Genomic DNA, 12,500 nt, shown 5'->3' on the forward strand with positions numbered 1-12,500 from the left:
TATCTATCTATCTATCTATATATATATATATATATATATATATATATATATATATATATATATATATATATATATATATGTATATATATGCATACATACATGCATATATACATGCATACATGTACACATACATATCCCCCCAATCCCTTGCTGGTTGTTGTCGTGGGGGGCTTAAGAGACGAGGACTGGGACCCAATTCTAGGAATCTCCCCTGCCTTGGGCCTCAGCTCTCGACTCGACTAATCTTGCACGTTTTTTTCCCTCCCACTTTTCATTTCCATTCTTCTCCCAACCCTTTCTACTACCCACTTCCTAGGGTGTGAGAGCCATGTTGAAAGGATGAAAGGATGACTTTGTGCCAGTCCTGAACGGCCTGGGGGAGCCATGGATACGGTATTCCCCTGTTTAGCTGTCTAGCCTTTACCCCACAAGAGGACCCTGAGTGGTGGTCTTTTATTCTGCCCGACTTACTTTAGGCTTACTATGGCCAGTAATGAAGATTTTATACCCTCAATAGGGCCAATGAGGTTTGGCCCTTCATCAAATAGCCCCACCGACTCCAGGCTCTCCCTTTGGCTATGGCTATGAACACTGCTACGACTACCCCCTCCTCAATGCCTACTTGCATATTATCCACCCAGGTCAATGCTCAACCTCCAGGAGACATTCCTACTCTCCCAACATTCTCAACTTCATCCCCTCTACCCCCACAACTTTCTTCATCAACTACCACATCCACCCTTATTACTACTTACAACCTTATTGTCCACCTCCGTGTGGTGCAGCGATCTTGTCTAACAGTATTGCTGACCTGCGTTCAAATCCCTCGACGCCAATGGATGGTAACCCTGGCCATTCCTTGCACACAGGGGGTAATTTTGAATATCTTAAATACTCTACTTAGCCTAGCCAAATGGGACCAATTTTTCGTTATTCCCTCCCACAGCTCTTTACTTTGACAACACTCTTCTGTACCATCCGAAACCCAAGCTATAGCATTATCAACCCTAACTGACTTCATTGATGCCACACCATTCCCCCGAGAGGCCATCGTAAGAAACCAACAACACTGCCAAGATTACTTTCCGGAGACATGGCTTTCCCATTAATGTTTACATTGGCGGAGAATCCCACCCTGTCCGACCATATCAATCCCCTCCCCCGTCAATGGCAAAATTATTGGCGTTGAGGACATCCTGCTAAACACTGCCACGAGCCACCTTTCCTCATAGTTGGTGATTTTAACTGCCGCCACATTCTTTTGGGTGACTCCATCACTACCTCCCGTGCCCGATCCCTAGAACGCTTCCTCTCCATAACTGACCTTATTATTCTTAATTCAGATCGCCCCACACACTTTGACATGCGCAAGCAATCGTTTTCATGTCTTGACCTCTCTCTATGCTCCATTTAGACTTCCATTGGCCAGTTCAAGACCATTTTCCCTGTAGTTACCATGTATCACTACCTAATCCCTCATGCTGGTGCTTTGATAAAGCTGATTGGCTCCAACATATTCTCCAACAATTGTCCTCCCTAGGCATACGCAAAAACACAGGTGTTCTTTATAAATTCTTTCCTCTCCAAACGCGCTTTCCAAGTCAAAATTGTCTCTTCCACATCATCACCCTTTCCTCAGTCCTTCTTGCTGTTCATGACATAGCCTCAGTTTTACTACATGTTGATGCTTTAACCATCTTCGCCTCTGGCACATCCATACTAACTCCAACTTCTTATCTACACTGTCATCAGTATCTTCCTGTGCCACATGGCTTCCGCTTTTCTATCTCCAAATCTTTCTCCATCATTTTCTCCCAGGCACGTGTCCCCAACCTCCACTCTTCTTCCAATACCGTTCTTCAGGCAAATTCCTTGGCGTTATTTTTACTCCACACACACACACACACACACACACACACACACACACACACACACACACACACACACACACATATATATATATATATATATATATATATATATATATATTATATATATATATATATATATATGATATACATAAATTATGCATATATACATGTATCTATGTATATATACGTATATATATATGTATATATATATATACAAATATATATATATATATATATATATATATATATATATATATATTTTATATATATATATATATATTATATACATATACACACACACACACACACAACACACACACCACCACACACACACACACACACACACACACACACACACACACACACCACACACACATATATATATATGTATATATATATGTATATATGGATATATATACATATATATATGCATATATATACATACAGACGTATATATATATAAATATATATATATATATATATATATATATATATAATATATATATATATATATATATATATATATATATATAAAAGATTCTGAGATGAGTTCTAAGTGGGTGTGAGGATAGAATACTAAAATCTGTGTTATAGAAAGGATGTGAATGATGTGGGGGTGTTCTCCTATTGCCGAGAAAGATGGTTTGCTCAGCGGAAGGGCAGTCCTAAAGGATTTGCCTTTGTGTTCTAAAATGCGGTGACGTAACCATCGTGAGGTCGACCCCACGTACCGAGCTTGGCAGCAGGGACAACATTAGAACACATATCAGAGTTACACCTCATTGGTTGTTTGAGAAAGTTAGCGATATTGTTAGTATTGGTGAAAGTCAAAAGGGAATTTGATATTTAATATACGATGAAGTTCCTTGGGCAAGGAACATCACCTCGATTGCCTATTTAGCCACTGGGTGGCCAAGCCAGCCCAAGTCAGTGCTGGTCTCAAGCACCGGATAAATAGAGAGAATGATTACCTAAAAGGTAACACCGGCACTCTCCGTGGAAAGGAACTGGGGACCCTACCACGTACTCACTCCAAGAGCATCACAACATGAAAACTACAATTAAGTATCATGCTGTGACCACGGCGGCTCAAACATGAACCTACCGTTAAAAAATATATATATATTCTGTAACAATGGTTTTAGTTGTTTCCTGATTTCAAAGCTTAAACTCCTCATGTACGGTAGTTTCACATAGCTATGGTCTTTTTTAACAGAAGAGGCAGTGTGTTGGTTTGAGAATATTTTACACAGGAAAGTTTTTAGTAATTTTGTCGGTACCCATTAGTTACAAAGAAATCTTTAAGAAAAATAATTTCATCATTCATCAGCCTACAACATCACAAGTTGTAGGCTCGAGGAATTTTTTTTTAACGCTGTAAATTTTGTATAAATGTGGGTTGTAACTGTGAAGTCCGAGGACAGTGAAGGTTGGCTTTCGGTAAATGCCTGTACGGAAGGTGGCGTTATTAGCGTTGTGAATTTGACGCTAGGGTGTTTCGAGTTGAGATAAGTCAGAAAAAGGTTAACGTGTGATGAGTGTTTGAAAAAAAGAAAGGTGCCATCAGCGACTCAACGGCAATGGACGGGGTTCAAACTCAGACAGGCATTGTTCAAGCCAGTTTTATTCATGAAAGTACAGGAATGCATTGGCGAAGGGAACCCCATTGGCTACACCTTCTGTTTGTCTATATAAACTGTCATGAAATTTGAAAAACCGACTAATGGTCTGCAATTTGAATTTCTGAAGCGGGAAAATCACTAAAGACACACACACACACACACACACACACAAATCTGCAATCACTAAAGAGTTCAGTGACAATCTATCACTGTTGAAAACTACATTATCTTCACTGGACTAAATTTGTATTTCTAGATCAACCAACGATACTTTAGTTAATAAACTGCGTAGAGTAGACATCATCCATAACAAAAAACTCCTGAATCTAGGAATTGATGTGCAGAAAAAAAAATGAATAAGATAAAGTTATATTTAATTTTTCTGACAAATTTCTCACTGAAGAACAACTAAGACTATTGGTTTTCCCATTCTAAAGCCACTCTCCACAACTTGTGCAGTAATCTTAAAAACTGTAACATCAAATTAACACTCCCCGTGGGCACTCGGTTGAAATTGATTTAGAAATTCGAAATATGAAAGTTGGTTGGTTTTGTACTGGTCACTCTGGTCTTACCCGGAGCGGCAAGTGTTCAAGTCCTGGTCAGGGATATATATATATTAATATATATATATATATATATATATATATATATATATATATATATATATATATATATATATATATATATATATATATGTATATATAATATATATATATATATATATATATATATTATATTATATATATATATATTTATATATATATATATATAGAATAAGTAAGAGAGAGAGAGAGAGAGAGAGAGAGAGAGAGAGAGAGAGAGAGAGAGAGAGAGAAAAAGAGAGAGAGAGAAGAGAGAGAGAGAGAAAGAGAAGAGAGAGAGAAAGAGAAAGAGAAAGAGAAAGAGAAAGAGAAAGAGAAAGAGAAAGAGAAAGAGAAAGAGAAAGAGAAAGAGAAAGAGAGAAGAGAGAAAAGAGAGAGTAAGAGAAAGATGAACAGCAAAATAAACCCATGAAAAATGCCCTGTACCTGCAAATAAATCATACAGCTTTCGTTGGGGACTTGACTCAAATCATTACGTTTTCTTTTGAGACGCGAATGGATATTATGATCAGCACAGAGGATATGGTCAAAGCACAAAACACGAAAAGCATAAGTAGAAATTTCCTTCCCCGTTCTTGGCTTAACATTGTTTTCACTCTCATCAGCAATGCAACATTCAATGAAAGCAACGAAGGAAAGAACAAGAAAATCCCTGAATATTCTTGAAGGCCTTTTCGCTTCATCACTTCTTCAGGGCATGAAGATGTAACACAGAGAAGCGACCTCAGGCATACTCGTGTGTCTTCTTGTTCATTATTTTTATGTACATTTTGTTCAGCATGAATCAATAACACGCCTTCGTTTCCACACTTGCGTCGGCTCAGAGACGAAAAGTTCAGGACACAGAAACTGGCACGGCCGTGATCCTCTCGAGTGACCGCGAGACCGCCATAGAGGCGGACGGGAGGCGCCGGCCGGGCACCAGCGAGAAGGCCCTCTGCAGCGCCTTCTGGCGGTACCGCTGGTTCAGACCCACGAAGACGACGGGGTCCAGGGCGAAGTGGAGGCGGTAGATCGCATGGACGATCACGAAGGAAGGTTCCGTCCAATTGACGCTCATGAGATGCATGGTGATGTGGGGGACGTCCAGGAGGAGGTTCATGAGGATGAGGACGCACAGCGAGAGGCTGATCTGGTCCCAGCCGGGGTCCCGCGCCTCGGCGCCCCGCCTCGCGCACCGCCGGAAGCCCATCTGTTGGGGGAGAGCAGACGCGTCGCCTCACTCGGAAACCTTGGCTCACTAACAAAGCACATCCAGTATAGATACGACTGGAAAATAAATGGGCAAAACCACTCACGATGAAAACCATGGTGCAGTAGGCAGTCTGTGTGATGATTATCGACACCAAGTAGAGCACGCCATACAGTACTTGTCCAACGGTGCTCTTAGTGGAAATTACCATTTCACAATCCTGAACGAGAGAGAGAGAGAGAGAGAGAGAGAGAGAGAGAGAGAGAGAGAGAGAGAGAGAGAGAGAGAGAGAGAGAGAGAGAGAGAGAGAGAGAGAGAGATTTATACGTTAATAACGAAGGAAAACAAACAAGATCAGAATGGATGAATATAAAAGCACCTAAAACACTTTCAGTTTTAATTACAAGTAAAACTATGTCCATGCGTTTTCCTATTTACCTGGAACTGGAAGGCCAGCGTCAGCGTCAGCACAACAAGCAGAGCGACAACGACTTCGACCGCCACAACCACAGTCGACCTGGACCACAGCTTGTACTTCAACGGGAAACACACGGCTGTCATTCTGCAAGGAGGGACTCATGGGAAGTTCTTGCGTCACTCACTATAGACCTTGTGAAGCTCGAAATATCATGTCTTTTGTTCTCATTGTCAAATTTAATCGTGTGTATGCATTCTGCACTACGAAATTATACTGCGTCATATTGCAGAGGGAGAGAGAGAGAGAGAGAAAGAGAGAGAGAGAGAGCGAGAGAAAGAGAAAGGAAGTGTGTGAGATAGTTATCAAGGGAGGGGGAGGAGTGAGAGCCGAGAGACAGAGGGAAGCAGATCGGTCGACTACCTGTACACGGCGATCACCGTCAGCGCCATCTGCTCCATGCACGCAGCCATGTAGTACAGGGCCACGAAGGTCATCTCGGTCGCCCGCTCGGCCCGCCTGGCCTGCAGGAAAAGGAGCTCAATCACGGCGGTTCCCGGCATGGCGAGCGAGCACAGGAAGGCGTTAACTGCGAAGAGCAAGCACAGCTGGATCTTTGTCCCCGCTTGCGTCTTGTCACAGTTCTTCAGACACCACAAGCAGACGGTGCTGCCTGGAACGGGAAAAGAGACGCGTCAGTGTCTGCGTACAGGATGTTCACTCAATATGTGTGTACCGTCCCAGAGAGATATCTCACACCCACTGGTCATGGCCTCTCACCGGAGACACCGCAGGCGCACACCAGTATCTCGAAGGCCAGGGCGTACACTTTCCACTGTGCCGCCAGGTCACAGCTGGTGCAGCTGGTGCAGTTGAGCATCGTGCGGGTCCACCAATACTAAGGTTCCGGGTGCCTTGAGCGAACGTATCTCCACGGGAAGCTACATATCTGTGGAAGATATTATCTTATAAGCTTCCAGGCTTGAACAGCGACCGGCTTCAGCCTGCTTCAACAGCATAGGTTAGTCGAGGGATAGCCCTGGAATCACGCTCGAGGAGGCCCTGCCCAGAGCGCACTGTAGATGGCACCTAAACTGTTAGCTTTTATCCCAACCTCTCAGGTTAGCTGAGAATCCAGCTGTTGTTCGCTATAGCGAGGTCCCGGGCCGCGCGCCTTCACCCGCTTCCCACGAGAACGCCGCGAGCGCGCGCTCAAGGTCGTAGGGTACTCATGCCTTACGCACCGAGAGTTGGCCGGACGCCCTCACGCGCAGCTTCGTGTGGCGGAGGGGAGGCCCCGCGCGCCCGAGGACACCCGCACCGAACGCAGAAGATTCAAGATGGCGCCGGCCCCCCCCCCCTTTCCTTCTTTCAAAGAACCCACTACAACTATTATCCCAAGCTTTGCCCTGCATGCTGGGTTAAACCCCTTATCCTTCCCCTGCCCCATTCTTCCTTTCCACTCTTCTTTCCAAACTTTTGCTGTAAACAACTGTGGTAATGTACGGTTTCTCAAATCGAGGGGTCGGCGATTCGCGTCCCTCCCAGGCGCGAGGTTACTGCTGCGGCACCACGGTGGGGGGGGGGGGAGGACGAAGCTCATTCCGTCAGCAACCAGCTGGCACACGCTAATCCAGTCGGCATTAGTCGGGCCGGGCTTCCTTCTTAGGCATAGCCCGGGTAAAGTTCAGCTTCCCATTTCTGGCTTGTCGTTATCCTTACTTAGAAATGTGTACACATACTCACACACAGACACAGACGCACACAAAAACACATAATGTTTATATACATGTCTATTTATGCACCTGTGCACTTTAGTGAGAGTGAAAACATGAAAAAATTACCTATGCATAAGATTTCCTGTTACTGATTAATCCAGATACAAATCTTATATCTTGTGATTAATTATTCCGGGCAATATGTCATGTTAAACAGGTCTGTTCAGTGGAATATCCAGGAAAAAATTTCTCTGCTTTATATATAGACTACTGAAATGAGCGAAGTATAAATTGAAACATTTTTAAATACATTTAAATTTTTTTTATGCTTCTGCAACTCTTTGGTAACTTGAAAAACAAACCAAATATTTATCAAGCCAACACCAGGCTTGAAATTTGAATTACCAGATTGCCAATCCCAAGAAGAAGAAGAAGGAGAAGAAGAAGAAAAAGAAAAAGAAGAAAAAGAAGATGAAGAAGAAAACAATGATCTCTTGCTTTGTTACTTTTTTTTTAAAGCTTAATTTCGATTAAAAATTCATTTGCTCTTTATCACGAAGCGAAGTCTAAGTCAAAGGCAAAAGCAGGAATCCCACACACTGGCCACGTGATCTTTCTCGGTACAGAATCACCTCGTAAATTTTGCAACCGTTGTAAAGAATATGTAAATTCAAGGTAAAATGCATTTTTTGGGGGAAGAAAATGAGTAAACTATGTATACTCTGTATAATCTTTGTAAACGCTAGTGTAATAATAAAACCCTGGAAAACAGCAAAAAAACATCAAAAATTTTTTAACTGATTTTAGAAAAATTTTGATGCCTGAATAAAAAATAACAGTTTTTTTCCAAATCAGGAAAAAATTTGTGTCTATTGCCAAATTTTCTTTTTGGGGTTTTGTTGTTCATACATAAAGGTTTTAGCTTTTGCTTTTTTGGGGGGTTTACGATATTTTTTTAAAATTGCGACCGACAATTTTTTGCTACAACTTTTTTTCCTTATTCGATAAATGATTGGATTCGTCCAAAAGGGTCTTGCAGAAAAAAGCCGGATGTTTCTCTACATCTCGGCAATACCCGTTTTCCTAACGGAAACCCTAAAAATTTTCAAAAAGCTGTTATCATGTTTTTTGGATGAAACTTGGTGATGGGGACAAAGTTTGGGGGGCCCCTCACGGTCTGAAAGAAATGCACCGAGTGTCTACGCCCCGGGGGCCCCCGTGGAAAAAAGGGGGAGGGGCTGAATTTTGGAATTTCCATGGTTTGGAGGAGCAAAAAAAACCTGTCAGGGGACTGTTATTCTGTGCTTTTAAATTTGATGGGATCAACAGAAAGAACCGGGCCCCTCAAGTACCCTGCTCTTGAATGCAGTCGCCGTGCCACTCTGATGAATTCAGTACCTGTCACAGAAAACTTCCTGATTTTAAGGACGAAAATTTTCCCGTAATGAAGACATGAAGAAGTATTTCCCTACGATGATCCCGATGCCTCCGACCCTTTTTCCAGAAGGAGCAAAATGATCTTGTCGTGACTTAAACTTGCCAAAGTCACCCCCGAATTGGTGGCATCAAACGAAAAAAAAAAAATTTTTCTGACAGTACCGCACACTTTCTACCGCAACAGACATCAGAATCCCTTCTTTTTTTTTCTTGAAGAAAAAGACTTGGTGAACTGTCGATTTTTACAGCTTTTGACAATTTGGTTGCCCCAAATACCAACCTGAAGAATGGAGACTGTTTTTTTGACAGCAGCAAAAGATCGCTTTAAAGCCGTTCAGGTGCACAACGGGAACCAGTTAGCCTCATACCCCTGGCTCACTGAAGGAAAGTAGCAGCCCTGAATTTGCGGAGAAAATTCGTTATTGTCAGATGATGGATGTCGTGTTGACTGAAGATGGTGAACCCTTTTTTTTGGGACAGCATTCGGTTTCACGAGTACCCGTGCTTTTGTGCAGGGGGGAGGACCCAGCTCAGAACCCCCAAAAAAAGGGTGGGCTTGCGGGGGGAATGGCCTAGCAGTCAAAAAACTCTAACGCCCCTCTGGTGGACAGAGCAGGAAACTTTCCCCCCCCTGCACATTTAATGGCTGATGAAACAGTTACCAAAACTCGGACAAAGGGTGGTGGCTGCTTCACTCATCTGTGCCATGCTTTTTCAGGGGGGACCTGGAGAAATTTAAAGCTGAATCTTTTACGGGGCCTCAACTACGTCAGCTTCAGAGATCCAGAGTTTTAAAACTCAAGAAAAAAGTCGAACGGAAAACGGGGGAAGGGATTTGTTCTGGTCGTAAAGAACTTCCTTGGAACAAAAGGCCCGCAATACGCAGAAAAATCACACCAAAAAACTGACTGCTTCAAAAACCCCAAACAAATAGTTAAAACTTTTCAAAATGGTCTTTTTGGATTTGGGGGCAATTTTTCCAAACCCCGGAAAAGAATTCAAAAAAAAAAAAAAAATAACCCCGGGAAAAAAAAGGTTTTGTCAGTCCTTGAGGGCCAAAACTGTTAAGTTTTTTTTTTAAGAGGAAGGGGACTTGAGGGAGAAAAAAAAAAAGAGAAGAAAAAAAAAAAGAGAGAGGAAAGACAAAGGGAAAGGGGGAAGGAGAAGGAGAAGGGAAAGACAAAGAAGGAAGGAGAAAAGAGAAGGAAAGGAAAATAGGGGGGGGAAAAAAAAATAGGGGAGAAGAGAGAGAAGAGAGGAGAGGAGAGGAGAGAGAGAGAAAGAAAAGAGAGAAAGAAGAGAAGGAAGAAAAGAGAGAGAGAGAAAGAAAAGAGAGAGGAAGGGGAAAAGAGGAGAGAGGAGAGAGAAAGGGGGAGAGAGAGGAGAGAGAGGGAGAGAAAAAGAGGAAGAGGAGAGAGAGAGGGAGGAGAGAGAGAGAGAGAGGAAAAGGGGAGGAGAGAGAGAGAGAGAGAGAGGAAAAGGAGAGAAGAGAAAAAGGGGAGAGAGAGGGAGGAGAGAAAAGGGGGAGAGAGAGAGAGAGAGAGGAGGGAGAGAGAGAGAGAGAGAGAAGAGAGAGAAGAGAGGAAAAGAGAGGGAGAGAGGAGAGAGAGAGAGGAGAAGAAGAGAGGAAAGAGAGAGAGAAAAAAGAAAGGGGGGAAAGAAGGGAGGAAGGAAGAGAGGAAGAAGAGAAGAGAGAAACAGGGAGCAAAGAAGAGAAAAGAACCCGAAAAAAAAGAGAGAGAAAAGAGAGAAAGAGGAGAGAAGAGGAAAAGTGGAGAGAGAAGAGGGGAAGGAAAAGAAGAAAGAGAGAGAAAAAGAGAAGAAAGAAAGGGGAAGGAAAAGGGAAGAAAGGAAAGGGGGGGGGGGAAAAGGGGGAGAAGAGAGAGGGGAGAGAAGGAGAGGAAAGAGGAAAGAAGAGGAGAGAGGAAAAAAGAGAAGAAGAGGGGGAGAGAAAAGAAGAGAGAGAGAGATAAAAGAAGGAGAGAGAGAGAAGAGGAAAGGAGGGAGAGAGAAGGAGAAAAGAGGAAAGAAAAAAAGGAAAAGAAGAAAAGGAGGGTAGAAGAGAAGGGGGAGAAAAAAAGGAAAAAGAAGGAAGGGGAAAAAGAAAGAAGGGAAGAGGAAGAAAAGGGAAAGAGGGGGAGAAAGAAGGGAACAAAGAAGGAAAAGAAGAGAGACTGAGGGGACGAAAAAGGAAAGAAGAATGAAGCAAAAAGCCCCCAAAAGGGGGGGGGCGAGAAAAGGAATTTTTAAAAAGGGGGGTTTAAAGACAGATTTTTTTTTAAAATTTAAGAAAGCGGTTTTTAAGAAAGGAAAAAAGAAAAAAAAAAGAAGGGGATTAAGAGAAATAGAGGGAAAAGAGAATTTTGGGGAAACAAGATTTTTTAGAAAGGAGGGAAGGAAAAGGAAGGGAAGGAAGGGGTAAAACCGAGGAAGAAGGGTGGAGGAAAAGATTTTTTTTTGGGGAAAAAAGTTTAAGAAAAGGGAAAGAAAGAAAAAAAGAAAAAAGATTTTAACATTACCTTTTTAAAAAAAATTTTCAAGGGGAGGAGACTTTTTGAGGAGGACTTGCAAATTAAAAAACAATCTATTGCGTTCAAAAATCCTGTTCGGGAGGTTTTTTAATTTCTTGGGTTTAATTAATACTTTCCCAAGGGGAAATGTGGGAAATTCATGAAAAAAAAATTCGAAAAAAAAAAAAAAAAAAAAAAACCCCGGGGGGAAATTTTTTTTTCCCCCCCTTTTTGGGGTTTTCTTTTTTATTTTTAAGGCCCAAAAAAATTTGGGGGTTTTCCTTTAAACCCTTTTTTGGGGGGGGGAGGAGAGAGAGAGAGAGAGAGTTACTGAGGGCGACGCACATTTAAAAGGGAAATGGACACCGCCATCTTATGAAGCATTCAAGTCCCGTTTTCTATAAGCGTCGCGCTTTCCGTTGAGCGATGACATGGGAACCTCTTTTAATTTTTTTCTCATATTTTCTCTCGGTTTTGGGTGCTTATAACTTCGTTTTTCCTTATCAGTTCATTTACTCCTTCTTAATCCTTTAACGAAATTGCTGCCTGTGTTTATCAATTGCCTCCCATATCGGAACAATACACACTGTCAACCACTCCCTCATTTACCTTAAACTCTTGATATGGTGCGACCTTCCAATGATTGATTTTATATATAGTCATTTTTTGGGTCAATATCATGTCACGTTTATACTTTTCGATCATTACAATGTTAGTCTTCTTCTTAGGGTAGGTATGGGCAATTTTGGCATCAATACGGCGACCAGGCGACCTCTTGCTCGATCCCTGCCGGTCGTAAAACCTGATCGCCTCGAAGCTCAAGTGCGACTCGGACTGGAAAACCCGATTTATTCTTTTCGGTGCAACAAAGTTCATACGATAAGGGTTCAATGCAGATTCAAGAAATCACATTTTTAAGAACACCCGATTTGAACATTCAGCTCGATTTCGAAGCTATTTTAAAATTTGTCAATTTGTATGCGAGATCTTTTCTGCACGGAGCGACTTGCGACTTCCAGACAAGTCTATTTGCGATTGGGCAAGCTCCTGTCGGGAGGTATTAATTTCTTGGTGTTTAATTAATAGCTGCGCCAAGGGAAATGGTAGAAATTCATGAAGCAAAATTCGAA

General features: G+C 42.3%; 1 protein-coding gene across 1 annotated transcript; it reads right to left on the reverse strand.

Annotated features, from left to right (window-relative positions):
• Positions 1-4,364: 4,364 nt before the first annotated feature.
• LOC119578164 lies at positions 4,365-6,588 on the reverse strand. The gene is made up of 5 exons (XM_037925901.1): positions 6,486-6,588; positions 6,129-6,378; positions 5,729-5,852; positions 5,397-5,510; positions 4,365-5,290 (listed from the first exon to the last, which is right to left on the reverse strand). The coding sequence occupies exons 1-5, from the start codon at positions 6,583-6,585 to the stop codon at positions 4,934-4,936; spliced, it is 945 nt and encodes a 314-aa protein (XP_037781829.1). The 5' UTR covers positions 6,586-6,588; the 3' UTR covers positions 4,365-4,933.
• Between the last annotated feature and the right edge of the window lie 5,912 nt (positions 6,589-12,500).

The sequence above is a fragment of the Penaeus monodon genome, chromosome 10 (genome assembly GCF_015228065.2).
Source record: "Penaeus monodon isolate SGIC_2016 chromosome 10, NSTDA_Pmon_1, whole genome shotgun sequence".
Classification (NCBI taxonomy): Eukaryota; Metazoa; Arthropoda; class Malacostraca; order Decapoda; family Penaeidae; genus Penaeus; species Penaeus monodon.

Excerpts from the sequence above, each read along its gene's own strand:
- LOC119578164 (XM_037925901.1), bottom strand. The coding sequence starts at position 6,585 with ATGCTCAACTGCACCAGCTGCACCAGCTGTGACCTGGCGGCACAGTGG. Across the intron at positions 5,853-6,128 it reads ACGGTGATCGCCGTGTACAG|AATGACAGCCGTGTGTTTCC; the intron begins GTAGTCGACCGA and ends CCCTCCTTGCAG. Across the intron at positions 5,511-5,728 it reads CGCTGGCCTTCCAGTTCCAG|GATTGTGAAATGGTAATTTC; the intron begins GTAAATAGGAAA and ends TCTCTCGTTCAG.